The following is a 27,840-nucleotide window of genomic DNA, read 5'->3' on the forward strand; positions in this document are numbered from 1 at the left end:
GGGGTGGGGTGTGGGGCAGGGGGCCTGACGACCGCCTCAGAGGATGCAGCAGGTAGAAGAACGGGGTGCCGGGCCGCCGTTGCAGATTTCTGTGCCTGCTGCGAAAGGGGACAAGACGGTGAGCGAGGGCCACTCGTGGCCCGGCGCCTCCACTCGCCCTGCAGGGGGAAGGGCAGGGCAGGGGCTGGTCTGCCTAAGCCGACTGGACCCTGATTTAGTTCCTGGCGCTCCAGCAGTGGCCTCGCTGGCTGGTTTCTGCTGGTTCTCTCCCCTGCGGACGCTTCAGAGATGATGAGCTGCGGAGCACGAGCAGGCCTTAAGGGTTCTGATTTGGGGGCGCCAGCTGGTGACAGTGGAGCCGCGCTCCCACAGCGCTGGGGGTGGGGTGGGGAGGCGAGCAAGCTCTGCACCGCGACGGGAACACCATGCGCGCTGACCCCTAGCTGGCTTCTTAGGTTCCGTGGGTCTGCTGTTTCAGCTCTGAGGCTGGCGTGGGAGCGTAGAGTTTATGAGCTACTTAAGAGGGAACTGCTGATTGATGATGGGAACAGAGGAGCTGAGTTGGCTTTCCTCCCCTTTATAAAGGTGACTTCCCTCCAGAATCCCTGACTCGGGCCCTGAGCAGGCCCTTTCAGACCGGGCTCATCAGCCGCCCTGAGTCACCCAGCCTGTTCCTCGGGGATGGGCCTCCCTCTGGGAGGGTGGCCGTCTGTGCAGCCCGGAGTCCAGGCACACTGACCACAGGGCCGCCTGAAGCCTGCCTTATCCAGTGTCGCCTCACACCCGCCCTCTGCAGGCCAGCGCTGGGCCGCGCGGCCTGGTTGAGGCTGGAGTGGAGCCCAGACCTTTCTTGGCCGCCGTCGCCTCCTTCTGGCCCTCCTCCAGGGCCTTCACCTTGGCTTCGTACTCATCGGCCAAGGCCTTCCACTCCTTCCTGTTGTTCTGCAGCCGGTCAAACATGGGCAGGATCTCCTCGTGGAAGCGGGAGAACTCCTGGAAAGGAAACAGAAGTCAGACCACATCCCTAGCGGCTCCTGGGTGGGAGGCCTTGTGGTCTGTGTCCTTGAGGTTGGAACAGGAGCTACGGGGTGAGGTCCTGAAGAATAGAAAACATCCAAGCAGAAAGGACATTCCCTAGCAAGGGGGCTGAGAAGGCTGGGCAGATGCGCGGGTCCCGGGGCTCCTTCACCCTCATACAGACATCGCATGTCACAGAGCACGTGCTCACACATGAACACGTGTGGACACACAAGCTGTGCGGGCAGATGGAGGTGAGGAAGGCGCGGGGGCGAGGAGTGCCTGGTGGGCCCCGGCAGTGAATCTGAGGACCAGCACGTACGTCCTGGTCCCACCTTCCTCCCAGCACTCACAGACCCCAGCCCCCCTGGTGGAGGCAGAAAAGGGAGCTGATGCTTCAGTAAAGGGAAGCCCAAGGCCTTGGGGGCTGAGGTGGGGAGTGGGACAAGGTGGTCAGAACCCAGCACCCTTCTTGGAGTATGGGGCTGCCCCTGAGAGTGCAGCCAAGTCGTGGCAGCTGACCTTCGGGAGGGCTCTGCCCCCACCCCTTGGTCAGTCCCCAGAGCCGAGGTCCAGCACCTGCCCCAGGTCCTTGGCTCACATCCCACTGCCCCTGGCTCTGCCCAGGTGTTTGCAGGGCCGGGGGCACCCAGTTGGAGGCTGGACCGCCCCCATCTTCCCAGGGCTCAGACCCTGAATGGATGCCCTGCACATACACTGCAGGCGGTGCCTTGGCAACACCGTGCAGGCCCTGCATGGGGGCGCCTTTCGATGGGGCTCGGGAAGGGATGTTGGGTGTGCAGGAGGACGTTCTGGGAGGGAGAGACTGGGGTGGGAAATTTCAGGATCCTTCTGAGGAACTGACAGGGAGGGGACCCCCTTGGGGTGAGACTGACGATTTTGAGTTTCAGTGCAGATTTTGGGGGGGAGGAGCCCCACAGTAGCCCCCGCCTCACCCCTCCCCTGCAAACCCAGCCAGGCCCTGGGCTGCCCTGCTCACCTTGTACACAAACGTGCACACGAAGTCGATGAAGCCAACCTGCAGCTTGGGGAGCTCGGCCGCCTTGTTCCGGTCCATCATGGGCTTAAGGGGGAGCAGGGACACCGTGAGGCCCCGACACCTCCCTGAGGCCCAGGACTCAGCTCCACCCCCGCCTGACGAGCCTGTCCATGTAGGGCTCTCCTTAGAAGGGAAGCCTGGGAGCCCCCACTCCCCTCCAAGACACTGTGCCATTCTGGGGAGCTGCCCTAGGTGGCGCTGGGCCCCTGCCACGCCAGCCCCGGTGTGGAGTTTGGAGTCAAGTTCCTCCAGCTCCCCCATGAGCTATCCATGGTCCTGACCCGAGACCTGGCCCCACCTCCTAAGGGGCGCAGCCCAGACACTCTGAAGGGGCTGATTTTGTGTCCAGCCTCTGGACTGCCCCCGAGCTGTCTCCCGGCAGTCTCTTCCTCACAGCTGCCCGCTGTCTGGAGCTCAGCATGCTAGGTCATGCAGGACCCTAGCGGCCTAGCCGGGGAGACAGACAGGCTGCCTGTCCTCCCGCCAAGACGCAGGGCTGGTCAGGGCACCCTTTCCTGCAGTCTGCACCTGGCCCCGGGCCTTCGCAGCCCCATGCTCAGCGAGCTCTTCAGAGGCTGCAGTTGGCCTGTGAGGCCAAGCCTCCCTCCGTCCCTTCTGCTCACTGTTGGGCAGCGCTCGTGTCCTCACCCCCATGCAGGCGCCCATTCGGTCTAGCAACAGATTCCTGACCCCCACTGCTGACCCAAAGATCCTGGCATCCTGTGGGCCTGTGGGCAGATGGAGCTTCAGGTACACCAAGACTGCCTCCCTCTCTCACCTCCACTCCTGTGAAGCCTGGTGACTGCGGGCACAGGTCCAAGCCCCTGTGTCCTTCCAGCAGTGGGCAGTCCTGCTCTGCACACCACCCCAGCCCTGCTGCACACTCCCCATCTCGGCTGCTCCCTCCACAGCCACAGCCACGTCCAGGTGAGCCCTGGACTCTGGCCACCACTCCCCTGCCCAGCACTCTTCCCATGGGCCAGGCCTGCTATACCCTGAGCCTCCCTGGAGCAGCTCACAGCCACACAGGGGCTCGCCCCAGAGCTGCCTGGGCCCACGGGGGCTTTCGGCCAGGAGCCACAGCCTGGCTCTGCGGCTTTGGCAACAGCTTTCCACCTCTGCAGGGGATCACATCTTTACCCAATCCCTGTATTTCCAGAGGCCCCGGGGGCCCCCAGTCTGCACCCAGCCAGGCCTGAGGCTCCCAAGGACCAGGGCAGGTGTGGAGGACACTGGAGGTGACACTCACAATGGGCTGCTGATCCAGAACCGTTCTCTCCAAGTCCCCTTGCTCCCAGAACTCAGCTGCCACCAACAGAGCGACCTGAAAGGCACCCAGAGGGCAAGCGCCAGTGGGCTCAGCGCTCGGTCAGATGCTGTCCTGAGATCCTGCCAGGATGGCCAGACTCTGGCCTTCTGTGCCCCAGACTCTGGTGGCCCAACTACTGGGGCCACACTGCTGTGGTGCCCAGGAGCGCAGCAGCCTTCTCGAGTGGTGGCTCTGGCTGGGCCCCAGAGCTGGGCAGCTGCCCTCGCCCCACCTAGCAGACAAGTGGAGCTGTTTCCCTACCCCAGGCCCCACTTAGATGCAGCCCTATGGGGACTGGCAAGACGTCTGGGGACCCACGTGACTCTGACCTTGCTCTGGACTTCCCAGGGCTTGGTGATGGCAGACAGGTCACACGCCGTCATCATCATGGCCCTGTGGGCAGATGGAGCTCCAGGTACATCCAGCCTGGCCTCCCTCCCTGCCCTCCACCCCTGCAAGGCCTGGTGTCCCTGGGGGCACAGACCCAAGCGCCAGTGTCTTTGCAGGAGTGGACGTCCTGCCCTGTGCACCACTCCAGCCCCACCCCGTCACCCCAGGCCGCCAGGGGTGAAAGTCAGCAAGCGTTTCTTGGGGGCCGGTGATTTACACATAGCTCCTCATTGGGCCCGGAGAAGGCGATGGCACCCCACTCCAGTACTCTTGCCTGGAAAATCCCATGGATGGAGGAGCCTGGTAGGCTGCAGTCCATGGGGTTGCTAAGAGTCAGACACCACTGAGCGACTTCGCTTTCACTTTTCACTTTCATGCATTGGAGAAGGAAATGGCAACCCACTCCAGTGTTCTTGCCTGGAGAATCCCAGGGATGCGGGAACCTGGTAGGTTACCGTCTATGGGGTCGCACAGAGTTGGACACGACTGAAGTGACTTAGCAGCAGCAGCCTCGCTGGGCCACTGGGACAGGCCTGGGGTGGGACTAGTTCTGAATCTCCACTTTGCAGATGAAGGAGTGGAGACTGATAAGGTGAGCAAACTATTTAACTGCGGACTCAGCCTGTCTGATCCCAAATCCTGCAGCCTCCCCCGAAAGGACAGCGGCTGGGGTGGGCGCATAGGCGCTGTCCGGAAGCGGGCTGCCCCGGCCCTGGGCTCCTAGTCCCGCCCGCGGAGCTCTGCAGGAGGCCCTGCCTCGAGGGGCGGAGCCCCGCGCCGGCTCACATGACGATCTCCTTCCTCGTGGTCTCCAGGGACAGGTACTCCACCCAGCTCTTCCTGTCCTCGTAGTTCTTGGACTCATCCACAATCTTCTGGAACATTGTCCTCTTCCTGAACCCGACGGACAAAGGGAGGGAGTCGACCCTTCCCTCCCAACCACGCAGGACCCCGCCAACGTGTCCTCCTGGGTCTGAGCCCCACCCACCCTCCAAGAAAGGATCCGAGGCCGGAGGCCAGGCCTGCGGCCCCAGGTACCCCTCTACCGGCTCCTTCCCAACAGGGCCCCGGGGTGCCAGCGGGGCGGCGGCACCCACTTGAAGTAGAGCGCCAGGTCCGTGGCGATGATGGCGATGTCCATGAGGTGGATCACGTGTTCGTGCTGCCGCCGGTTCAGGTTTTGGTAGATGTTCAGGGTCTGCGGGGCGGGGGCGGGGCTCCCGTCACAGCTGCGCGCCTTCTGTGCCTGTCCCCCCCTCCCTCCTGGAGGCTGCCCATCTGTCCCTCCCCATGTCGCTGGCCACCTTCTACCCAAGGGTCATGGGCCCCAGACACTGGTGGCCCCGTATTGCACTGGGGGGCTCCCCTCAACACCTGGGATCTGAGCCCCCGCCCCCAGAGGGCATTTCCAGACTGGAACCACCAGGGGTGCCATCGCCCCCATCGCTTCAGAGCCTGCCTCCTTTCTCCAGCTCAGAGCAATGCAGTGTGGTTCCTGGCGGTGGAGGTTCAGGGGTGTGGGCGCAGGTCAGCTGGCCAGGGCCTATGGGAGAGTGAGCAGAGGACACGGACCTCCTCCGAGAGCAGGAACTTCCCGAACTCCAGGTGGTGTCGTTCCAAAATCGAGGAGCCGTGGAGCTTGGCTAAAGGGTTCTGGGACCTGGCACAGAGGTTTGGCTGAGAACAAGCAGCGGGCAGAGACCCCAGGGCAGCCTGTGTGCCCAGCAGCCCGGGGAAGGGGCGGCACCCGCAGAGGCCCCAGGACGCGCGCCTACTTCATCTGGTACAGGTTGTTGGTGCCCCGATGGTCAATGTCGTGGCACAGGCCAGCAGTCACCATGGCAAAGGCCTCCAGGTCCGTGTAGTAGCTCTTCAGCTTGCCCGTCTGCAGAGACAGGCGCCCAGATTCTTGCCGCCCGCCTCCCTTCCTGCCCTGCCTGGACCCTGGGGAGCTCAGGGGAGTCCTCCACCCCTGCCCAGCTCGGGTGCCTGCCACCCACCTCCAGGCTCCCCGGGGGCAGGTGGCTCCTCCCAGCCCCGGTCAGACAGGGTCCCCCGCACCCCCCCGCGCCCCCCCCCGCCCCGGCCACGCACCATGAGCAGTGTGAACATGGTCTGGGCCACGTTGAAGCCGTGGCGCCAGTTGTGGTAGGTGATTCTCCTGTAGCCCTTGCTCACAGAGAACAGGAACCGCACCAGGACCTGCGGGAGGTGGGACACGGGGTCCAGGCACCACGGTGCCCAGTCCCAGCGACACAGTTCCAGCTGACGCCGTGCGAAAGGCTCGCGGCCCTCCCCGCCCCGCGGCCCTCCTGTCCACTGGCCTGCAGCTGCCTTCCTGGGTGGCACCTCGGGGTGGATGAGGGTGGACGGGGCGGGGGGTGGAGGAGGGGCGCGTGGGGGGCGGGCCGGGGCCGGACGATGCTGGACGCAGGGCGAATGGGGGGCGGACGGGGGCGAATGGGGGTGGGCAGGGAGCGGACAGAAGAGGAGGGGCGGATTCGGGGCGGAGGTGTGTGGACGGGAGTGGCCGGGAGCCGGAGGATCGGAGCTGAGACCGAGAACAGCTCCAACGTCCACAGGATGCCTGGGGCCTCCATCCTGTTGCCAAACCTCAGATCGGGAAAGGACCCCAGGCAAGGGGCCTGGGATACTTTAGAAGAAAATGTCCATTTCAGCCGTGGGTGTCTGAGTGGGGCAGGATGTGTGGGCACCGGGGCACACAGTGGTGGAGAAAGAGGCGGTTGCTGAAGGTCCAGAGGCTGAGGGGCAGCAGGAGGGTGCGCCTTCTGAAGAGCAGCTGCGTTTGGCTGACAGAACACGGGCCCAACCACTGCTTCCACAGCGGCTTTTCGGGCCGGAAATTACCCGAGATTCTTGCATTCTGTTAGCATTTTCTATAACGCATTTTTTTGTGTGTTTTCCCTTAGTTTTTTTGTGCAGCGTCTGAGAAAATGCCAGACTGCTGCGCTTGTCTAGACCGTAAAGTAAGACGTTCTCTGACTTGACTTGGGGAAGCAGATGCTCCCTGAAGGTGGACGCAGGCAGAAGCCGGACGCAGGCAGAAGCCGGAAAGCCACAGGGAAGCAGCAGAGCCGGGAAGGCGGCCCCTCCTCCCGGGACCCGCCCCGAGGGGCCCCCGGTGCTCCCACCTAGAGGGCACGCGTGCTTTCTGCGCAGGCGCTGGGCTGCTTCTGCTGGGCCCCTGCTTCCGACACCAGACGCCCGCTGCTGCCCCGTGATGTGTGTGCTCAGAGGCCTGCAGCACCTGTGTGCCACACTCTTCTCCGTCCAGTCACATAGTCTCCACACACTTGCCGTGTGTATTTTGCCGGCCTGCACTGTCCATTCTGTGTGGACACGGCTTGCCCCCAGACTTCCTGCGGGAACTGGGATCCGGACCATCTCTCTCTGACCTCCTGGGAGAGCTGGGACCCGGGATCACAAATGAGCCCTTACCTCCTGGGGGATCTGGAACTTTCGAACCACACCCAGCTCATAGTACATCTGGATGCCGCATTTGACCAGCTCCAGCTCCGTGCACTCCAGGTCCGAGAAGTGGAACTCATAGATGTCGAACTTGCCGGGGCCCGGCAGCACTTCCTTCTGTGGGAGGGACGGTGGGGCTGGGGGGCGGGCCTGCGGAGCGGGCACACGGGCGGGGGGGGGCGGAAGGGTACACGGGCACACGCGATCGCAGGGGCGGGCGCATTCAGCACAGACACCGCAGGACCACCCTCTGCCACCTGGGGGAGCATCTCCCCTCGCTCGGGGCTCCTCGACCCCCTGGGCGGGGCCCGACTCTGACCAGGATTTTTCCCAGCTCGTCCTCCTCGCAGTCGGCAGGCTCCTTCCCGAGGCGTTCTCTGGTTGGCTGGGAGAGAAGACGCGCTATGAGACGGTGATGGCGTCAGCTGCACCCCTCGTGGCCGTGGGACTGGGTGATCCCTCGGGGAGCCCCGGCCGGAGCCTCTGGCCTCAGAAATGGTGGCTCTTGTTCCCTCCACACCGGTCCAAGCGCTCTGCCTGGACGATGATGGTGGAGCCCTCACGCAGCGCGACCAGAGGGGCTGGGGTCACTGCTAGGGGCCTGCGGCCGGGCAGGGAGCCCCCGGCGGTGCAGTGTGTTCACGGCCAGGCCACACCCCCGCTCCCCGTGGGAGGCACGGACGCACCAGGATCAGCTGGATTTCCTCCCTGTCGCACCGCACGTGGTACAGGACCATGTCTTGGGCGATGTCCTTGCGGTTCTCCAGCTTGTTCATCTTGTCGTAGGTGTCCGTGTTCAGCACCGACCACCCCAGGAACTGTGTCAGGGACTGCAGGCGCAGTCACCCCCGTGGCGCCCGCGGGGCCGGCTCCCGGGCCTGGGTCCCGCCCCCGGGGGTCGCCTGTGCGACCCCACCTGCGACAGGCGTTTACCTCCATCAGAACTTCATCCTGCTCGTCGAAGGGCTTCCCGTCCTTCCTGTTGTAAAACGTCGCGACCCCCACGATCTCCTCCTTCTTGTTGACGATGGGCATGGAGAGGACGTTCTTGACGATCCACCCAGAGTCGTCCAGAGGCCCCTCCTGCGGGGAGAGGTGTCCAGAGCTGACCGCGGCCCTGGGTCTGACCCTGGCCTGGGCCTGCTTGTCACCCGGGGAACATGGACCTCGCTGCTTCTGCCCTCAGAGGGCAGAGGCGGGGTCCCTGCTCCCGTCTGTCGGCCCACCATGCCCGCGAGCCGGCGGTGACCTCTTCCCGGAAGAGGCGGAAGACGTCCACCGGGACGCCTCACCGCGCGAGCGCTGTGGTCACGTCCGCCCCGGCTCTTGGAGGCTCCCCCCGCCCCCGCGCTTGACTGAACGCCCTGCTGCTAAGTTCCCAATGATTGCCAAACAAGGGGCCTGGTGCTCCCCCGGGCCCCACGGACGACGTGGTGGGTCCCCGCTCACATTCCGCTCATGGTTGGCCAGTGAAATATGGACCCTGGCCAGTTCCTGGAGGAGGCCCTGAAAGATAAAGGGCAGCTCCACCAGTCCATGTGACCTGGGCCTCCTTTGGAAAAGAGCCCATCCCGGTCGCGTGTCCCCAGAGGGAGCAGACGTGAATCCTCGCCAGGTGTAGCCGCAGCCGCAGCCACCCAACCAGCAGACCTGCGTGCACGGAACACACTGCGGCTGTTAGCCTGTGAGATCTAAGGTGGTTTCTTAAGCAGCAAAAACGAGTTCAGTCCATCATTCCTGAACCACAACATCTTTTTTCCTAAAGTACAGTACACATTCCATTAATGAATAGACAGATACCTGAAAATTGAACATTTCCTCGGCAGGGGCATTCATAATATTACAGATCTGGAAACGGATCAGAACACAGTTTCACTAGAAGCAGCCAAACATAGAGCATGATTCTAGAATAGACTGTGTAGTCTGATGAGCTTCTATGTAGGCAAAGCTGGGGCACACAGGCCTGTGGGAAGGGCCGGGGGACTCACAAAACCGCTTTCTGCCACGTAGGTTGGAAGGCCGCTGGCAAGGGCCCAGTGGTCGGCTGGGGGTGAGCTGTGGGGAGAGAAGCAGAGGGCAGTGGGCAGGCTCTCGGGTGTGTGTGCCGATTCCCTTCCCCGGGCTCTGGGTGCGTGTGGGAAACTGGCAAAGACTTGAAGAAGGGGAGGGCAGGCCAGGGCTGGCTCTGGGGACACCTGAGCTGCATCGTGCCTCCTTCTCTGCCCGTGAAGAGGCCCCCTCTTCCTGGGAGCCACAGGCTTCCCCCGGCAGGCCTGGCTCTGGGTCCTGCTCTCTGCGTGGACCCTGCTGGGGTGGGGTCCTGACGGGCTTCTGGGGCTCGTACAGCAGTGCGGCTGTGGGGCTGGAAGTGGCCGGCTGCCACCCCCTGCTCTCTCCAGGCTGCCCTCACTGCCGTTGGTCCTGCTGCCTGCTGGGCTGGTCCCTCCCGTCCCACCCCCCGCCCCCCGGCTCTGCAGTGTCGGGCCTCCCTGGAGACTCTGCCTGCGGGCTGGCCGGGTGAACCAAGATGAGACCCCAAGAACCTCAAAGGCCAGTCGCTGCCAACAGGGCCACTCAGAAAGCCCCGCTGAGCCTTGAGTCCACATCAGTGTTCGTGGGATGCCAGGCCTCCTCGTGAGCCCAGGCATTGCCTCCCAGACCACTGGGCCAGTCTCCCTCCGCACTCTGTCCTGCCTCACCCCGTGGCTCAGGGAGCATCAAAGGGTGCGGGGGTGAGCCAGGGGCCATGCACTCCGCCATGACGGGCCCTCAGCCCCGTCCAGCCCAGGCCCTCGGGTAGCACTGCTCAGAACCCTGACACTTACGGGATGACCTTGATGTCTTCCTTGCCGTGGAGGATGTAGTCGATGACTTTATAGAAGAGGATTTCCTGAGAAGCAGACCGCAGCAGGCGTGAGGGGCTCCCCGATGGGAACCCCACTGCACACACCACACCCACACATTCGACACACCACATAAGCCCACATAACGATAGGCACACCCGTGAACTGTGCACACGCGCGGACCATCACTGACTGTCCTGGGACACACGTTTGTCTTCCCTCCAGCCACGTCCCCCCCACCCCACACGCACTGGCCTGTATCCGTCTCACAAGTGGGTTCAGCGGAGCCAGACCTGTGTGTCTGTCTCTCTCACACACACGCCTGTCTCTCTCATATAACTGGGACAAGCTGTGGTCACAGCAGGCCTTTGTGCAGAGATGTACTTGGCACACAGAACCCTTGGAGCCCCTGAGACAGCCTGTGGTCCCCCCGCTTGACAGGAGGGGAGACTGCGTCACAGCTGTGACGTGTGACCCCGGTTGGATGCCCAGCGTGTGGCTGCGGTATCTGCGCGCATCCCTACCCCGCTCGCACCCCCACGCGGCCCCGCTCGGGCAGATGCTCGAGTGATTTAAGGGTAGGGCAGCAGGCCTGCTCAGCCAGAGCAGATGCTGGTCAGTAACCCAGGCTGACAGCCCTCTTCGGGACCAGGCCTGGCCCTTGGCCCCAGAGCACTGCAGGGGGCTGGCGCTGGGGAGACGACCTCAGGGGCCTGCCCTCTGGAGCGGTCAGAGAGCCAGGCAGCCCTCCACCCTGTCCTCACCTCACCACAGCCTCCCGAGCCGTCCCCCCTGCCCGGCTCAGCTGGGGCGACCCCTCCCCACGGTGGAGCCGGGCCAGGAAGCCGGGTGCACGGCTGGCCTGTCCCCCTGCCTGCGACTCACTCGGCCGTCAGGTGTGCGGGGGCCTGAGTACGCCTGGGCCTCTCCCATCAGCACGGGCCATACGTCGAAGAATTCCTGGAAGAGAAGAGAAGGGAGCGGGGCACCGACTCAGCGGCGGAGCGGGACGAGGCGGGCCAGGGGCCTGTGGGCGCTGGGCCTCACCTTCTCCTTGGCCATGTCCAGGAGACCCACCGAGTAGCGATCGCAGTTCAGATAGGCCCGCACAGTGTAGAAGGCCTTGTGAAACTGCCTCTCGATATCTGTCAGCTCCTCAAACACCTTGTTGGCCGACCACAGCAGCACCTGGGGGTGACACACCCACCCCCGTCGGCACGGCGGCACCTGGGTGAGGGCTGCCACCCCCGAGACACGCGCTTCTGCACGCGCACACAGGGCCCGGGACGCGACCCGGCGCCTCTCCCGGCGTCTCTGCAGGGCGCCAGCACCCGAGGGTTCATCCGGCATGTGGCCCTCGGCTTCATGCCTCAGCGTCCCCAGAAGCTTCCTGGCAGGTAAGTTCTCCAGGCTTTGGCTATATCCCTGCCACTCACTCCTCGGTGCTGGCCTCAGGCTGTGGTGGTGAGTGAAAATTTAGATCAATTGCCACGAGCTTGAAAGGCAGAGATCTGACTAGCCAGCCCTCCGTAACTAGCCTGCGAGAAGCTGGGGCTTGAGAACATGAATTTGTTGCTTTCTGGACGTCAGGTGCTTTTGTGGCCTCTGCAACGCAAGCTGAGAGTGAGAACGCACTGGCACGCTCCAGGAGGGCCTGGCCAGACCCTGCCCGGGACATCAGCCCCAACCCGGGCCGGCTGCTGTGCAGGGCCAGCCTCCCCCCCGACCTCCTCAACCACGGCCCTGCCGGACCCTCTAGGCCCCACCCCTTCACACACACTCCCCGCCTCCCCGCCTTCTGACCTGTAAGGAGGGTGGCCTGGTGCCCGGTCCCTCCTCCTCCACCGCGAGGAACCAGCCTCCTTGCCTGGCTCCCTTCCTGCCAGTTTGTGCGCATGTGTGACAATGTGTGCATCTGAGAGGAGCGTGTGCACATCAGTCACCTGTGCCTCTAACCCCGGAGGTCTGCTGAGCTCTTTGGCACCAGTCCTGGCAAGAGCGGAACCCATGTCACCGATGTCGAGGGGTGGGCGGTTGGGTGCCCAGGTATGTCATGGACAGCTGAGCTTGGGGGTGGGGGTGTCTGGGCTGCAAGCCTAATTTTTGAGTCATCTGAGTACTTCAGTCCCCAAATCTGTCCTCCAGGAGAGGGGCGGAGTGAGGAGGAAAGGAAGTGGGCATCACAGCGCAGCCCTAGGGGAGACCTCCCTCCAGCTCCACCTCGCCCCTCCAGTGCCGCAGCCGGACCAAGGGCCAGTCCCCACACTGGATGCTGCCCTGAAGCAGGCTCTATCATGGCCCCAAGGAAATGGGTGCTCAGCGGATCAGGCAGCGTGTCCACCGTGGTTTGAAGCCAGCTGTGAGGCCCACCCCAGGCCTCTGCCTTCCCTTTCTTCTTCTTTCTCTCTGACTTGAGTCTGGGGTACCGTCTGATGGGATGAGGGCATCTTAGGGGATACCTGTAGCCACTGCCATACCAGGTTTTAGAGCATTCGAGCCCCTAAGGAGGTCCTCAGCCCCCAGCTGACACCCCGATCCCTCCTGGAACTGCCCCACTGACTGCGGAGTGTTCTAGGACTTCGTCTGAATGGATTCACGCAGTGCCTGTCCCTCGCCTGCCTCCCTCTGCCTGTCCCACCTCTGTCTGGGGTGGCTCTTCCCAGACTGGTCTGCCCTCCCCGCTCTGGGGCCCTTGGACTGCTTGTCTTGACTGCTGCAAACTGTGCTGTCTTGGTGGTGCTGCTGGAGCCCCTTCTCTGTCTGGGTGGCCAGGAGCCTGTGGTTGGCAGGAGCTGCAGGGCAGCCCTCCGCAGGCCCATCACAGGTGCTCCTCTTTACCGCTCCAAGAAGAAGTCTGGGAGGGGCCACCTGGTGACCCTGGGAGTGAGGGGCATCTAGTTGCTTTTGGGGACAGATAATGCAGAGGCCTGCACCGCCCCTCAAGTGGGGAGGCCGGCCTGTGAGGCCTAAGCTTATGCTCATACTATGGGGGCGGGGATATCAGGCTGCTGGGAGGGCAGGGGGCAGATGGGAAAGGTGACCCGGAGGCCCTGGGCAGCTTGAGCTCCTAAGGCCCTTATTTAGGGGCACGTTATTGAATCTTAAAGAATTTTGGGAATCGGTTGTTAAACACAGCCATTATTCAAGTTAAATAATGTTAACTTAAAAGTTGAGAAAATCAGGGAATTCCCTAGCTGTCCAGTGGCTGGGACTCTGTACTGTCAGTGCTGAGGGTTTGGGTTTGATCCCTGGTCAGGGAACCAAGATCCCACAAGCCACATGGACAAAGAACAGAAAGAAAGAAAAAGAAAGAAATTGCATTAAGGCAAAAATAATAAACATGCAGACGCGTGTTTCCCCGTCGCTTCTCTGCTGGTGACTGTTATCCGCATGCTTATGGCTTCTGACAGCGGAAAGCAGGTTCACCCTGCGATACTTCTCCCAGCCATGTGTCCAGTGACATCAGAGTGGGAGCTGCAGGGACAGAAATCGGCCTGCACTGCCCAGGGGGGCGAGCCCGCCCCGCCTTGCTGCCTCCACTCACTTGTCCTGACTTCCAAACACTTCCACATGTTCACAGATCAGGAATACGAGACAGCTTTGAGCCTGGGCGCTCTTTATGTAGCCTTGTGAATTGGGGCGCCTCCCACCTCATCCTGGGAACAGCAGTGCACACAGCCAACGGGTTGTGGACGGAAGCATGGCCCGGGCAGCATGGAGCCAAAGTTCTGTACCCCGGGGCCTCTCGTCCAGCTGGTGCTGCAGCGTGGGCAGTGGGGACCGCAGCTACAGCTGGCCGGTCGGCCTCACGCAGCACATCCGAGAGAAACTCCAACAGCCCAGGGCCAAGTCTATGATTTCTTTGGTGCTTCTTTTGCCTCTGGCTAAAATGGCCAAGACACCTTCAGAAAGGGTTGATGGGAGCCCCTGAGGCGGAGCCCACGGGAAGAGTGACCAGGGCTGATTGATGGTGGTTCTTGCCCGGGGAGGGGACCTAGGACCCTGGAGGATTGCTAAGATCTATGCGAGGGAGGGGCAGGCCCTGTGCACAGAAGCACTTTAATTTGCAACTGGGGCTCCCCTACAGCGTGACGAAGGAGTGGGCACCAGACTGAATCGCAGGCAACGTGGGAGCCAGGCTTTGTTCATTTCAGTCTTTTCTTTTCAAAGAGAGCTATGAGGTAGAGCTGTGAAGTAATTAGAGTTCTTTAAAATGCTGTTCAGAGTGTAAGGTCTCAGAGGTGGCTTTCTACTGGGGTTAGGCGACATCTGTGTGGAAATCAAAGTATTTAATTGAGACATGAATGCCCATTGTTGGAAATCCCCTTTATAACTCTCACATTTGTACATGAATGTGGTCTGAAGAGCTGGAAACGTCGGGTCTCTGGATGGTCACGTTCCCTAAGTGTCAGGGATTCATTTGCTGGAACGATATTTACTGCCTGCCTTAGGACTGATATAACTGGACGATAGAACAGACAAAATCCTGACTCTTAGGTCCACTTTCTAATGTGGGGAGTGCAGGCTAGAACGGAAATGAACAAAGCAGCCAGATGGCTCGTCTCAGGGAGATGAGCAAATGATGGGGGTCCAGCAGGTGGAGGTGGGGGGATGCAGGGCTAGGAGGTGCTCAGGTCAGGGGAGACCTGTCTGCAAAGGAGCCGTGGGGTGTGTAGGGCAGTGTTCTTGGCAGAGGGACCAGCAAGTCCATAAGCCCTTGAGAGGAGCATGGCTGGGGCAGGATGGTGGAGCAGGGAGAGGTGGGCAGGGGCTGCCCGAGAGGCCCTGAGGGACCCCAGTGATAGGGCCTAAGTTTTCACAGTGCGGCTCTGACTGAGTTGAGTCGGGGTGGCTAATGAGAGGCAGGAGCAGGACCCTGAGACAGTATGCAGGAAGAGGGGCTGAAAAGTGAGGGTGTCCAAAGCAAGGGCTCGGGGCTCAGAGCATGACAGGCAGAGAATCAGAAACCTGGCTTCTCCTGAGATCCAGCTGCCCTGGAGGGAACACAGCCCCTGGGTGAGATCTGCTGGGGGAAGGTGTGTGTGGGGGGGCAGAGTCCAGAAGATGCTCCCAGACTCGCCCGCGAGGCCCACACCTGGCTGTGTGGGGTGGGTTTGAATCTTGGCCTGAGGCTGCTGCTTGAAGCTGCAGATAAGAATCTGGGGCAACGTCCTCACAGCAGTCAGGTTAAGGGGCCTGGCTGAGAGGCAGGTGAAAGAAAGGCAGCCTCAAAGCCAGGGCGGGACGAAAGCCACTCAGAACCCCACCCAGGGGGACGGCTAGGCCTCACCAAAGGCAGAGGGGCGCACAGTGAGCATATGGGAAGAAATAAGGGCTGGGATTTAATGAAATACTTAAATACTACCATCCAAGAGGTTCGACACACACCAAATGGGATGAATTCAGACACCCAGACTGTAATCAAGCTGTTGAAAGATGGAGAGACTCTTGAAAACAGTGGGAGAAGAGACGCGTCACACACAGGGGATCCTCGCTAAGTTTATCAGCAGGTTTCTCATCCGCTCTCATTTCAGCACGGAATTTGCTGCAACTTTGGGGACTAGAAGGCGTGACCAGGTGTATGGCGCTTTAGTTGCTAAGTCGTGTCCGGCTCTTGCAACCCCGTGGACTGTAGCCTGCCAGTCTCCTCTGTCCATGGGGTTCTCCAGGCAGCTCCACTCTACTGGAGTGGGTTGCCATTTCCTTCTCCAGGGGATCTTCCCACCCCAGAAATCAAGCCTGGGTCTCCTGCATTGCAGGCAGATTCTTTACTGATTGAGCTGGTCGTCTCAATTCAGGTATCAAACCCAGCTCTCCCATGTTGCAGGCAGATCCTTTACCAACTGGGCCAGCAGGGAAGCCCAACCTGGTGTATTCAAAGTGCTAAAATTGAAAAAAAAACAACCTGTCAATCGAGAATCTTGTATCTGGGAAAACTGCCCTTTAAGAGTGAGGGAGAAATTAAGACATCTCCAGAAAAACAAAAGTTGAGGGAATAAATGAGCACTACAATTTCCCGGCAAGAAATGCCCTCCAGGTAAAACGAAAGGACCTCAGAACTAGAGCTATAACCATGGAAACTAAAATGTTGCTGAAATAAATTAGAGACGACATAGCTGGAAAGACACTCTTTGCTCATGAAGTAGAAGACTCAGTGTTGTCCCAGTGCCAATACTTCCCAAAGGAACCTGCAAGTTCAATGTGATCCCTGTCAAGATCTCAGTGGTGCTTTTGCAGAAGCATAGAAACACATTCTGGAGTTCATATAGCAGCTCAAGGGGTCTTGAATAGTTAAAACAATCTTGAGAAAGACTAAAGCTGGAGGACTCGTATTACCTGATTTCAAAACATAGTACAAACCTATATTAATCAAAACATGATACTGGCATAAAGACAGCCATATAGACCAATGGAATAGCTTACAGAGTCCAAAAATAAACCCTGGCATATATGGTCAAATTATTTTTGACAAAAAATCCAAGACCATTCAATGGGGAAAGAGTTCAGTTCAGTTCAGTCACTCAGTCGTGTCCGACTCTTTGTGACCCCATGAATTGCAGCACGCCAGGCCTCCCTGTCCATCACCAACTCCCAGAGTCCACCCAAACCCATGTCCATTGAGTCGGTGATGCCATCGAACCATCTCATCCTTTGTCGGCCCCTTCTCCTCCTGCCCTCAATCTTTCCCAGCATCGGGGTCTTTTCAAGTAAGTAAACTCTTCACATTAGGTGGCCAAAGTATCAGCTTCAGCATCAGTCCTTCCAGTGAACACCCAGGACTGATCTCCTTTAGGATGGACTGGTTGGATCTCCTTGCCGTCCCAGGGGCTCTCAAGAGTCTGCCTGCTTATATCTGATTGCTTAGATATGACATTATGACTGACAACAAAAGAAAAAGCAGACAAACTGGACTTCCTGAAAGTTAGGAACTTTTGTGCATTGAAAGACACCATTAACAGAGTCAAAAGGCAGGGAGAAAATGTTTGCAAATCACACATCTGGTAAGAGAGTAATACAAAGATTATGTAGAGAACTGCTAAAATTCAACAGCAAAAACAACCAGCTTAAAAAATGGGCAAAGAACTTGAATAGACATTTCTCCAAAGAAGAAATACAAATGGCCAATAAACATGAAAAGATGATCAATATCAGTAATCATTAGGGGAATGCAAGTCAGAACTTCAATCACAACCAACACCTGTTAGGATGACTACTGTTAAAGCCCAAACAGGAAATGAGTACTGGCAAGGAAGTGGAGAAATTGGGACCCTTTCGCACTGGTGGTGGGAATGTAAGACGGCACAGACACTTTGGAAAACACTATGGAGGTGTTTAAAAACATTATACAGAATTACCACATGATCCAACATTTCCACTCTGGTCACGCACTGAAAAGAACCGAAAGCTGGATTTCAAAGAGATATCTGTGCACCCATTTTCACAGCAGCGTTACTCATAATAGCTGAAATCCTGGAGCAACAAACGTGTCCGTCAATGGATGAATAGAGAAGCAAAAATGTGGCATATACATACAGCGGTCTGCTACAGCGGTATATACTACAGCGGCCTACTACAGCGGTCTACTACAGCGGTATATACATACAGTGGTATATACATACAGCGGTCTGCTACAGCGGTCTGCTACAGTGGTATATACTACAGCGGCCTACTACAGCGGTATATACATACAGTGGTATATACATACAGCGGTATATACTACAGCGGTCTACTACAGCAGTATATACTACAGCGGTCTGCTACAGCGGTCTGCTACAGTGGTATACTACAGCAGTATATACATACAGCGGTCTACTACAGTGGTATATACATACAGTGGTATGCTACAGTGGTCTACTACAGCAGGCTACTACAGCGGTCTGCTACAGCGGTCTGCTACAGTGGTCTGCTATGCAGCCCTGAAAAGGAACAAAACTCTGAGCATGCTCTGACATGGATGGACCTTGAGGACATTCTGCTCGGTGCGATAAGCCAGTCACAAAAAGACCGATACTGTAGGGTCCCACTTACATGAGCTAAAATCACAGAAACAGAGGATAGAATGTGGCTTCCAGGGGCTGGGATGGGGGATCTGGGGAGGTGGTGTTTAAAGAGGGTAGAGTTCCAATTTGGGAATCTGTAAGGAGTTCTGAAGATGGATGGTGGTGGTGGTCGCTCGATATGAATGTACTTAATGCCGCTGAACTGTAGATTAAAAATGACTAAGACAGTCACACACACACCCTGCAGCCCTCACCCCAAACTTTGTCTTCCTTTTCTGGGTACTGGTGATGACTGCTCTGTTAGGCCTCCTGTTTGGCCCCTGTTTCATCTCTGACAGGGTCCAGTAGTTTCAGATTAAATTGCTGTTACTACAAGCATACAGCATACAGAATTCAGATGCAGATACAGATTTCAGACACAGAAACCCGTGTACAGATACAGAACGCCTCATCAAGTTAGAGCAGGTAGAGAGAGGCTTCTGCTCTGCTAGGCAGGACTATGCCCACACACAGCAGGCAGGAGTTACAGAAGGAAGCGGCCTCCGCCCCAGTTCCCAGAAAGTGTCTTGCGTATGAAGTCTCTCGGGGGGAGCTGTTGAGGGAAGCGCACCGACTGAAGCCGCCCACCCTGGCCAGGCTCATAGTCACCATGTGCATGAGGCATTTTGTGACAGGAGGTCCTGGTAATGAACACAGAACTAATAAGCCACCAACTAGAAGAGTTTGGGAAAGGTCAGAAAGAGACACCATGTGTCTGAGCACCTCTCAGAATCCTTCCTGCTGGCATTTGTCTTGGCTGAACAATGCGTGCACCACCAGGAAGAACTCTAAATCACAACAATTGGCCAAAGACGACCTGGAAACGAATCCCGTCCCCATGGAACCCGAGGCTGAGAGCCACATGGCGGAGCAGCCCTCCTGGTCCCCTCAACCTGCTGCTCTCTGCGGGGCCCCTTCCCAACACATTCAAAAAAAAGTGCAACAAATTGGCCCCATGCTGTCTTTACACGTTAAGTCCAGACGTTCAAGAAGAGCATAAAATTACTATGAGCACCCTCTCTTACCAAAACCAGTAACGTGACTGTGGAGAAATAGACGTAACTAACCCATTGTCGTTCAAAAAGCAACACAAAACAAGCAAGAAACAAGATGTGATTGAGGCAGTAATTTTCTTATGTGTATTTTATCACAAGGAAAATAACTGGGAAAAAAGTAAGAGAATGGAAAAATATATACCATGCTAACACCAATCAAAAGAAAGCTGAGGGGGCTATGTTAAGTTTATACAAAGCAGAAGAAAAGATTTTTCTTCTTCAGAAGAAAAATGATCAGGAGTAAAGAGGGACATTACATAACGATAAAGCGGTCACTTCTCCAAGGAGACGTCACTCCTTAATGTGTAGACACCTAACAGCAGAGCGTCAGGTGGCGTAAAGTGAAGCCTGATGGAACTGAAGCCGCACAGGTCAGCCCACTACTGCGGTCGGGACTTCAGTGCCCTCCCTTCAGGTGGTTGATAGACCCTGCAGGCAGGAACTCAGTGAGAAAGCAGTTGGGCTAAACAGCAACGGCCACAGTGAGTGTCTGCAGACAGCTTCATCCAACAAGAGCAGAGCCCACGTTTCTCTCAAGGTCACACGGGACAGCCACCAATATAAACCGTACTCTGGGCCACAAAACATGTCTCAGCACATTGAAGAGAATTAAAAATCATAAGAACACATTGTCATCCCACAGGTGATAAACTAGAAATCATTAACAGAAAGGCAGTTGGAAAACTCCAAAATAGTTTAAACAACACACTTCTAATTAATATATGAATCGAAGAAGTCTTGAGAGAAATTTTTAAAGATTTTAAACTAAATGAAAATACAGTTCATCAAAGGTTGTGGGACACCATGAAAGCAGGGCTTGGAGTGAAACTCGTGGCATTGATTGCACGTATTAGAAAAGAAAAACAGTCTAAAATCAATAATTTAATCCTAGGAAACTAGAAAAAAAGATCATTTTAAGCCTAAAGCAAGCAGAAGGAAATGACTAATAAGTAACAAATATTAAAAACCACCGTACGCCCGCAAATCCGATGATCTAGAGTGAGCAGTCTCGACTAAGTGAGTGTTTCAGTGCTTCAAAGACGCAAACTGCCAACAGCAGCGCAAGGGGAACGGAGCAATCTGGACAGACTGTAAGCCTCAGAGACATTGGATCAACGGCTAGTAATCTTCTAAAAGAAATCACCAGTCTCTGACAGTTTCACCGGTGAATTGTACAAAACATTTAGGGGTGAAATTATGCCAATTCACAGCAATCTTTTCCTGAATATAGACGCAGAAGGAAAACCTCTAAACCTATTCTTTGAGGCCAGTATTACCTTAATATCCAAACCAGATAAAGACATGACAAGAAAGAAAACTATAGGCCAAAGTCTCTCATGAACATAGGTAAAAAAATAATTTTTAATAAAATATTAGCAAAACCAACTCAATAGCACATGAAAAAAATTATGCTCCACAGCTGAGTGGCAGCGAACCTCCCAGGTGTGCAAAGCTGGTCCAGCATATTATTGCGCCATGTAGCCCACCACATTATTGCGCAAGAGAGGAGAACATTAACACGACCGTATCAATTGGTGGAGAAAAGTATCAACAAAAGCCAACCCTCATTTGGAATAAAATCTCTAAGCAAAGTGTAAATAGAGGGGAAATTTGTCAACTGGAAAAAATTCTACAGAAAGCCTTCAGCGAACGTCATATCTGATGGCGAGAAGCTGGTTCTCTCCCTAACGTCAGGAGCAAGCCAGGAGGGCCACGCCCCCGCCCTCGGCAGCATCGCACTGAAAGGCCTAGCAGGTGCGCTGAGACAGAGAGAAAGAGCAACGAGAGAGATGGGGAAGGAAGGGACAAGACTCTCTGCTTGCAGATGACATGATCATTCATGGGAAAATACCAAGGGACCAATTTTAAAACTTCCTGGAACTAATTATTGTCTTAAGGTTATAAGATAACAAAGTTGACAGGCAACGAAAGTCTGTTGCTTCTTTTTCTATGAGCAGTGAACAGCTGGCACTTGAAGTTAAAAACACAGTAACACTCACATCAGCACTGAATTAAATACTCAGATACAGAGTGGCTCAATAGGCACTGAATCCATGTGCAAAGCTGACAAAACTCGGAAGAAATCAAGGGCGATCTGAATAAACATATATTCTCCATTCATGAACTGGAAACTCCTTATTGTTAAGACGCCACTTCTTCTCAACCTGATGTGCAGATCTAATCCAGAACCAGTTAAAATGTCAGCGAGCTGTTTTGTGCATATGGACAAACTGATTTTAAAATTTATATGGAAAGGCAAAACCCACGAAATAGCCAGTACAATACTGCAGGAAAGAAAAGCTGGCGAGCTGCTATTCCCATCTTCAAGACTATGAAGCTATAGTGGTCAGTACAGCACGGCATTGGCAAAAAACAGGAGCACAGATCAATGGGACTGAAGAGAAAGCCCAGAAATAGACACGCACGAATCAGTCAGCTGCAGCCTGACAGAGAGGCAGAGAGCGGCAAAAGGCTGGCCTTCTCGCGACTGGTGTTGGGACAGTTGGATGTCATGTGCAAAAGACTGCATGTAGACGCAAACCTTACGCCTTTCCTGAGATTAACTCGGAGGCCTGAGTGTAAAATGAAAAGTATGGAACTGCTAGAAGGCGACATGGGACAAAATCTAGATGGCTCTGGGTTTGCTGAGGAGCCTTAAGAGGTGACACTCACCTGCAGTCCACCCTAGTAGATTTATTTAATGTATTGTGTTTATTAATAGTTAATTATATTATAATCAACATTATATTTAAATAAATGTGATTAATATTAATATTTTATCAGATATATTATACTTAGTATATGTTTATATTAAACAAATTTATTAAAATTAGAAACATGTTTTCAGACTCATGGACAGTAGTTACCAAGGGGAAGGGGGTTGCAGAGGGGTGGAGTGGGAGAGTGGGGTTGGCAGACGTAAGTCACTATATATAGCGTAGATTAACAGCAAGGTCTTCCTGTATAGCGGAAGGGACCATAGTTAATACCCTACGATAAACTGTAATGGGGAAGAGTATTTGAAAAAGAATATACTCATATATATAACTGAATCGCTTGGTTATATAGCAGAAATTAACATAACATTGTAAATCAACTATACTTCAATTTAAAAAAAGAATATGAAACTTTTTTTCCAAATATACTGGTAAGAGAATGAAAAGACAAGCTATACCACTGGAGAAAATATTTGCAAAATACATATGTGATAAAGGACTTAAAACCCAATGTTACAAAAAACTCTTGAAACTAAACAATAAGAAAAAAAAATCTGATTTCAAATGGGCAAAAAATCTGAACAGACACCTCACCAAAGAGTAGGAAATACAGCGTGACAAGAAAGTATATGAAAAGCTGCCCAAAGTCACTTGTCATTAGAGGTGTGAATTAAAGCAGCAGCAAGAATGACCGAAGTCTAAAACACTGGCAGAGACGCAGACAGGGACTCTCGCTTGCTGTTGGTGGGGATGTGAAACAGGACAGCCACTTTGGGACAGTGTCTCACAGAGTCAAACACAATTATATTATCCAGCAACCACACTCTTTGGTATTTACTCAATCGAACTGAAAACTCATGCCCACACAGAAACCTGTCTACAGATGTTTATAGCGATTTGATTCATGATTGCCCCAAACCGGAAGCAGTCAAGATGTTCTTCCATGGCTGAATCGATAAATAAATTGTGATGCATCCAGTCTTTGGTGTATTTTTCAACAATGAAAAGAACTGGGCTGCCAAGCCATGAGAAGACACGGAGGAACCCTAACTGCGTATTACCAAGTGAAAGGAGCCAGTCCCGAAACCCTCCCTACGGCACGATCCCGAGTATACGACAGTCGCAGAAGCGGAAGCCGTGGACACAGGGGCAATACCGGCTGTCAGGGCTTTGGTGGAGGTGGGGGTCTTGAAGGTGGAGAAATGCTTCTTTATGACACTGTAAGGGTAGACACATGCCCTGATGCGCTTGTCGAGATCTGTAAAAAGCTACAGCGCAAAGGATGAACTGTAATGTTTGCATTACAGATTGGAGGGTTCCAGGACAGAGCGCAGACTGTGGCGAGGGAATGCGGGAGCTCCTCACGGAAGGGGCAGGGAAAGGCACTGCCCTCAGCATTCTGGAAATGACGGGGTCTGCGAGAGCGAAGACGGAGGGGTGCTCACGCCTTGGGCTCTGGCGGCGGACTTGCCTCCCGTGGGTCCCAGGTTACAGCCTGCCGCACACGCGCACGGAGGCTGGACAGCCCAAGCCAAGAGCAGAGCCGGGAGCCGGGGGAGGGGCCCGAAAGACACGCGAGGGCAACGGGAGACATCAGCAGCAGCGCGGGCCCAACGGCGTAGACGCAGACACCGGCTCAGCGGTGCGCACGCGCCCACGCCTCTGTGCTCCGCCCACTGAGGGCCTGGAAGCCACGCCAAGGTCACACCTGCTGCTCTGGACACTGTTTCTATCTCCAACGAAAGGAGCCAGTCCCCTTGAGGAATGGGCAATTCCAGGACTGGGCAGGAAGTTACAAGGGAGACAGGAGCGTTTTGCAGAGAGTAAGGGTGCGCGAGAGTAAGGAGGTTACGTGGGAAGCATTAAGGATGCAGAGAAGCCTGAAACCAAACACCCACCACCTGCCCACCAACTGAACAAAAGCCACCCAGAGGGATGGGGTCGGTGGGCATGGCAGAGGGCACGGGAGCCACTGAGAAAACGAGCTGAACAACATAATCAGTCTAGCCATGCTGGCTCTCACCTTAAAGCGTAAAGACTAGCCCTGTGTCCAGACTAATGGACGAATGAAAACAGAAAGAAGGAAATAGGCATCGTGATCTCTGGTGCAGCCCCGTCCCCACAGCGTGGAGCCCCCGTCCACCCAGCGGCTCTTCTAAGAGCACTTTGCAGCTCTCGGTGGGCTCTGCCGGCCTCACACCCGGCCTTGCTCTCAGCCCCACACTGCAGTCCAGCGCTGCTGGCCTCTGGCCCCACCTGGCCCCCTCTCACCCCCTCCCTCCCCCAAGCATCCCCCCACCTCCCCCTCTGCACAGAGGAAGGTGGGCCAGACCCCACTGAGGCCCCGAGGCCTCCTCACTCAGGGACAAAGCAGACTCCAGTCCTGGAGGCAATTTCTCTACTGTGTGGCCGGGGCAGAGCCCACCTACAGGCTTGGCTAACGAGTGCCGGGACTCTCTGACCGTGCTGTACCTTCACGATCCGCCCCTGCTCCTTCTAGAGAAGGCTGGAGGCGGCTTCTAAGGCCCAGTGGCGACACCAGGTTTGCAGGTGGTCACAGCCCTGGGCCCTAGGGCCAGGCCCCCGGCCTCCCGCAGGGTCCTGGCTCCCCTGCCCTCAGCTCTGCACACTCACAGCTCTGACCCACAAGCACAAATCCCTGGGCCCCCTCTCTCAAGGTACCCAGGTGCCCATGGCACCACGTGCCTCTGTCCTGAGAGATGGCTGGCCCAAGCAGTCACCCCGGAGGGGGGCCGAGGAGTTGGCTGGGGCGCCCCGGCCAGCGGCGCGCGAGGGTACCTGGCCACGGCGAGTCTCGCAGTTGTGCAGGTAGCTCAAGTGGTAGATCTTCAGGTTTAACGTCCCAAAGTTCAGGTATTTCAGGAAGACCTGGAACAGAGGTCGCGACAGCAGCAGCTGAAAACCCCGGCTCTCAGACGCACGCCCAGGTGTGTGTGTGCGGAGGAGACGCCCAGCGGCTGAGAGTGGGGACCGCACACGCTGCACCGACCTCGCCCGTGGGCTGACTGGCAGCAGGTGAGCCCCCGGGGCCACGCGAGGAGAGCGATACCGGCCCCAGGCACAAGCGTGCCCTCCCGGAGGGTCCCCTGACACTCACGTCTTCATCTTCACTTGTGAAGCAGGGGCCGTCCAGCTTGTTCACAGCCATGATCACAGCCACGACGTCTTTGCCGTTCATGATGGGCGTGGCCAGGATGTTCCTGGTCACGTAGTCGGTCAGCTCATCCGCGAAGGAGCTGAAGTGGGGGCACTACGAGACGAGAGGAGAGAAGGGAGAGGCCATCGCTCTGGGGACCCTGGAGTCCTGGTCCCCCTCGTCCCTGGGGGTCACTGCGAAGCTGCCCAGGCCAGCGCTAAGACCCAGGGGGCCACGCCCTGGGCATCAGGAGCTGGGAAGCACGTGCAGACACAGCCCACAGCCTGAGCTTCGGGTTCAGGCTCAGTCCTTATCACCCCATCTCAGGGCCAACGACCCCCAGCTCTCGAACTGCAGTCTGCAGAGCTCGGCTGTGAGCAGGCCTAGCGCCTCTGCATCTGCTGCGGTCTGGCTAGCTGGCCTCCCAGACGCCTCTTGAGTTTGTCTAGTCCACACATCCCCAAGCTCCTCCTGGTCCAGGCTGCAGTCTCCTCCTGCCCTCCGCCGCCCTGAGCCCTCTCCCACGCTCAGGACCTGTCTGCCAGCCCCGCGGACCTCCTGGGCCCCTGCTCCAGCAAGCATCTGCTCCACGGGGTTTCTTGCCCCCACGATGAGACCCCAGTCTTGGAGCTGCTCTTCAGGGCCTCTCCTTGGTCAGGGGCCAGTTGAAGAAAACAGCTCATCTGAGCTTTGTCCTGGTCCAGTTGCCCCTTGCAACCTGGACCGCATGCCCAGAAACACCTGCCCGCCCTTCCCCTTTCCAAGGATCGGCATCCACACACCACCCCAGAGAGGAAATCTGGGCCTTGTCTCCCCATCCCTCAGGCCCAGCCAAGCCCTGTGGCTTCTTTAAAGTGCCCCCAGCTCTGTGCCTACTGCCCAGGCCCGGGCCCGCCTGCCTCCTGGTTCACCTGCGCTCCGCGTGGCTGGCCCAGTCCTGCCCTCCTCCCTCGCCCAGGCCATCCCGCCTCCTGGGAGTTTTCCTGCACAGCAACTGCCCCCCACAACAGTCTAGATGCCTCAGTGACGTGGGTTCAGAGACCCTGGCATTGCCAGGCACCACCACTCTCCCCTGCATTCAACCTCCGCCCGCTGTCTCCCCACAAGCCCTCGGTTCTCAGCGGCCGCTTGGTGGCACCCCCTCCGGCTCCTTGGACCAGAACTTCAGAACCAACAGCACAGGTTTGGGTTGGTGGGTTGAGGGGGTGGAGGCTCACACAGGGGAGGGGCGGGATGAAGTGGGGGGAGGGGGAGGGAGGGGCTGGGGGGGTGCTTGGTGCAGCCCCCCAGTTCCTGCAGGATGTTTTCCTGGTAATTTACACTCTGGATCCTCTGATTCTTGGGTGACCCATTTCCTAAAAAGGAAGTGAAGATGAAGCTAATCCCAGAGATTAGCATATTCAGGTCGTTGGACCAAGGCTTGTTTGAGGAGATAAGTTTAAGAGGATTGCAGTCCGGAGTCAGGGGCCTGGGTGTCTGTCCACAAGTCTGTTTTGTCTTGAGGGACGAGGGGTTGCGGCTGCTGTGGCAGCCGCCTGTCCCTGTAGGTGCCTCCCTCTGGACCCATTGCAGCAGGGAGGGGGCGGAGCCGCTCCCAGGCGAGACCTGTGACCCTCCCAAGGGTTGGGAAGGACAGAAGAGGCGGCCAGCCTTGCCTGTGCCCATCGTGGGCCCCTACCCACACGGCCCGCAGGTGTCGACCCCAGTCCCGCCCCTCGGTCTCTGGGCGCCCTGGGCCAGCTTCTTTATTTTTTGTTCTTTTCTAGCAGGGACACTTTTGGATCTCCTCCCCCACCAGGGACTGAATCCCAAGCCATGGCAGAGAAAGCGCAGAGTTCTAACCACCAGGCAAGCAGGGAGCCTGGACCAACTTCTGAACCTCCAAGCTTGCCCACCCTGGCAGGCGGTGCGGTCTCTGACGAGGCTGTGAGCTCAGGGCTCCGGGGTCCAGCGGCCCCGCCTTTCTGGGCCTCCTCACCGGTCCCTGCCCAGAGCTCTTCCTGCCCAAACCCCGCCCCGGGAGCCGTGCCTCAAGGGGCAGCAGGCGTCCTCCCTGCCACCTCGGGCCTCCCCCGGCAAGCTCTGAGCTGGCTCTGCCCCGCTCACTGCCCCCTAAAACCTGAGCACCCCTGGGGCCTGCGGACCTCACCTCCATCACATCCTGGATGTTCACCATCTTCTTGGTCTGTGCCACGTGGCCCACGACCCCGATGTCCAGCGGGAAGACGATCTCGGAGTCAGGAGGCACCAGGCAGTCCTCCAGGACGCTGTCGGGCTGCACGCTGAAGAGGCGGGTGGCGAGCTCGGCCACGCCATTGCGCTGGCGGTACATGAAGAGGCTGCAGCGGTCGGCGCGCAGGATGGAGCAGAGGCGCCGCAGGATCTTGAAGACCACGCGCTCCATGTTCACGCTCTCCTGCATGTCCTGCACCAGCTCGAACAGGGCCGCGCTCTCCTCCACCTGGCACAGCTCCCGGAAGCTGGTGCAGCCCTCGGGGCACCCGTCCTCGCAGGCACTGGCCACATCCTCTGGGCTCAGCTTCCTCCCAAAGTACTGGTCCGCGAAGCCGGGGTTCTGGTCCAGGAACCTGTGCACCTGCCCCTCACTGAGGCTCATGGTGTCCGGCCGCCCGTCCGAGAGCAGCACCCGCCCCTGCGCACAGGGCCCTGCCACAAACACTGTCATCAGCAAAGCCTGTCTTAGTGACGATTACCACACCAGCTGACCCGCCCACGCCTGCCCTCCCGCCCCGTGGGGCCCAGA

At 57.3% G+C, this 27,840-nt stretch overlaps 1 protein-coding gene across 3 annotated transcripts; it reads right to left on the bottom strand.

Moving 5' to 3' along the window:
• Positions 1-27,706, bottom strand: PDE6B (phosphodiesterase 6B). 3 transcript variants are annotated; one of them, XM_018049891.1, is made up of 22 exons: positions 27,226-27,706; positions 25,038-25,190; positions 24,719-24,808; positions 11,156-11,296; positions 10,994-11,068; positions 10,091-10,155; positions 9,254-9,320; positions 9,066-9,113; positions 8,199-8,348; positions 7,952-8,095; positions 7,585-7,650; positions 7,236-7,382; positions 5,871-5,978; positions 5,552-5,661; positions 5,349-5,436; positions 4,874-4,974; positions 4,563-4,670; positions 3,716-3,779; positions 3,327-3,401; positions 2,018-2,101; positions 846-993; positions 1-95 (listed from the first exon to the last, which is right to left on the bottom strand). In XM_018049891.1, the coding sequence occupies exons 1-22, from the start codon at positions 27,691-27,693 to the stop codon at positions 37-39; spliced, it is 2,559 nt and encodes an 852-aa protein (XP_017905380.1). In that variant the 5' UTR covers positions 27,694-27,706; the 3' UTR covers positions 1-36. The 3 variants fall into 3 exon arrangements, with proteins under 3 accessions (XP_017905380.1, XP_017905381.1, XP_017905379.1); XM_018049892.1 differs by having other exon boundaries at positions 1-98; XM_018049890.1 differs by lacking the exon at positions 1-95 and having other exon boundaries at positions 727-993.

Source organism: Capra hircus, chromosome 6 (genome assembly GCF_001704415.2).
Source record: "Capra hircus breed San Clemente chromosome 6, ASM170441v1, whole genome shotgun sequence".
NCBI classification, from domain to species: Eukaryota; Metazoa; Chordata; class Mammalia; order Artiodactyla; family Bovidae; genus Capra; species Capra hircus.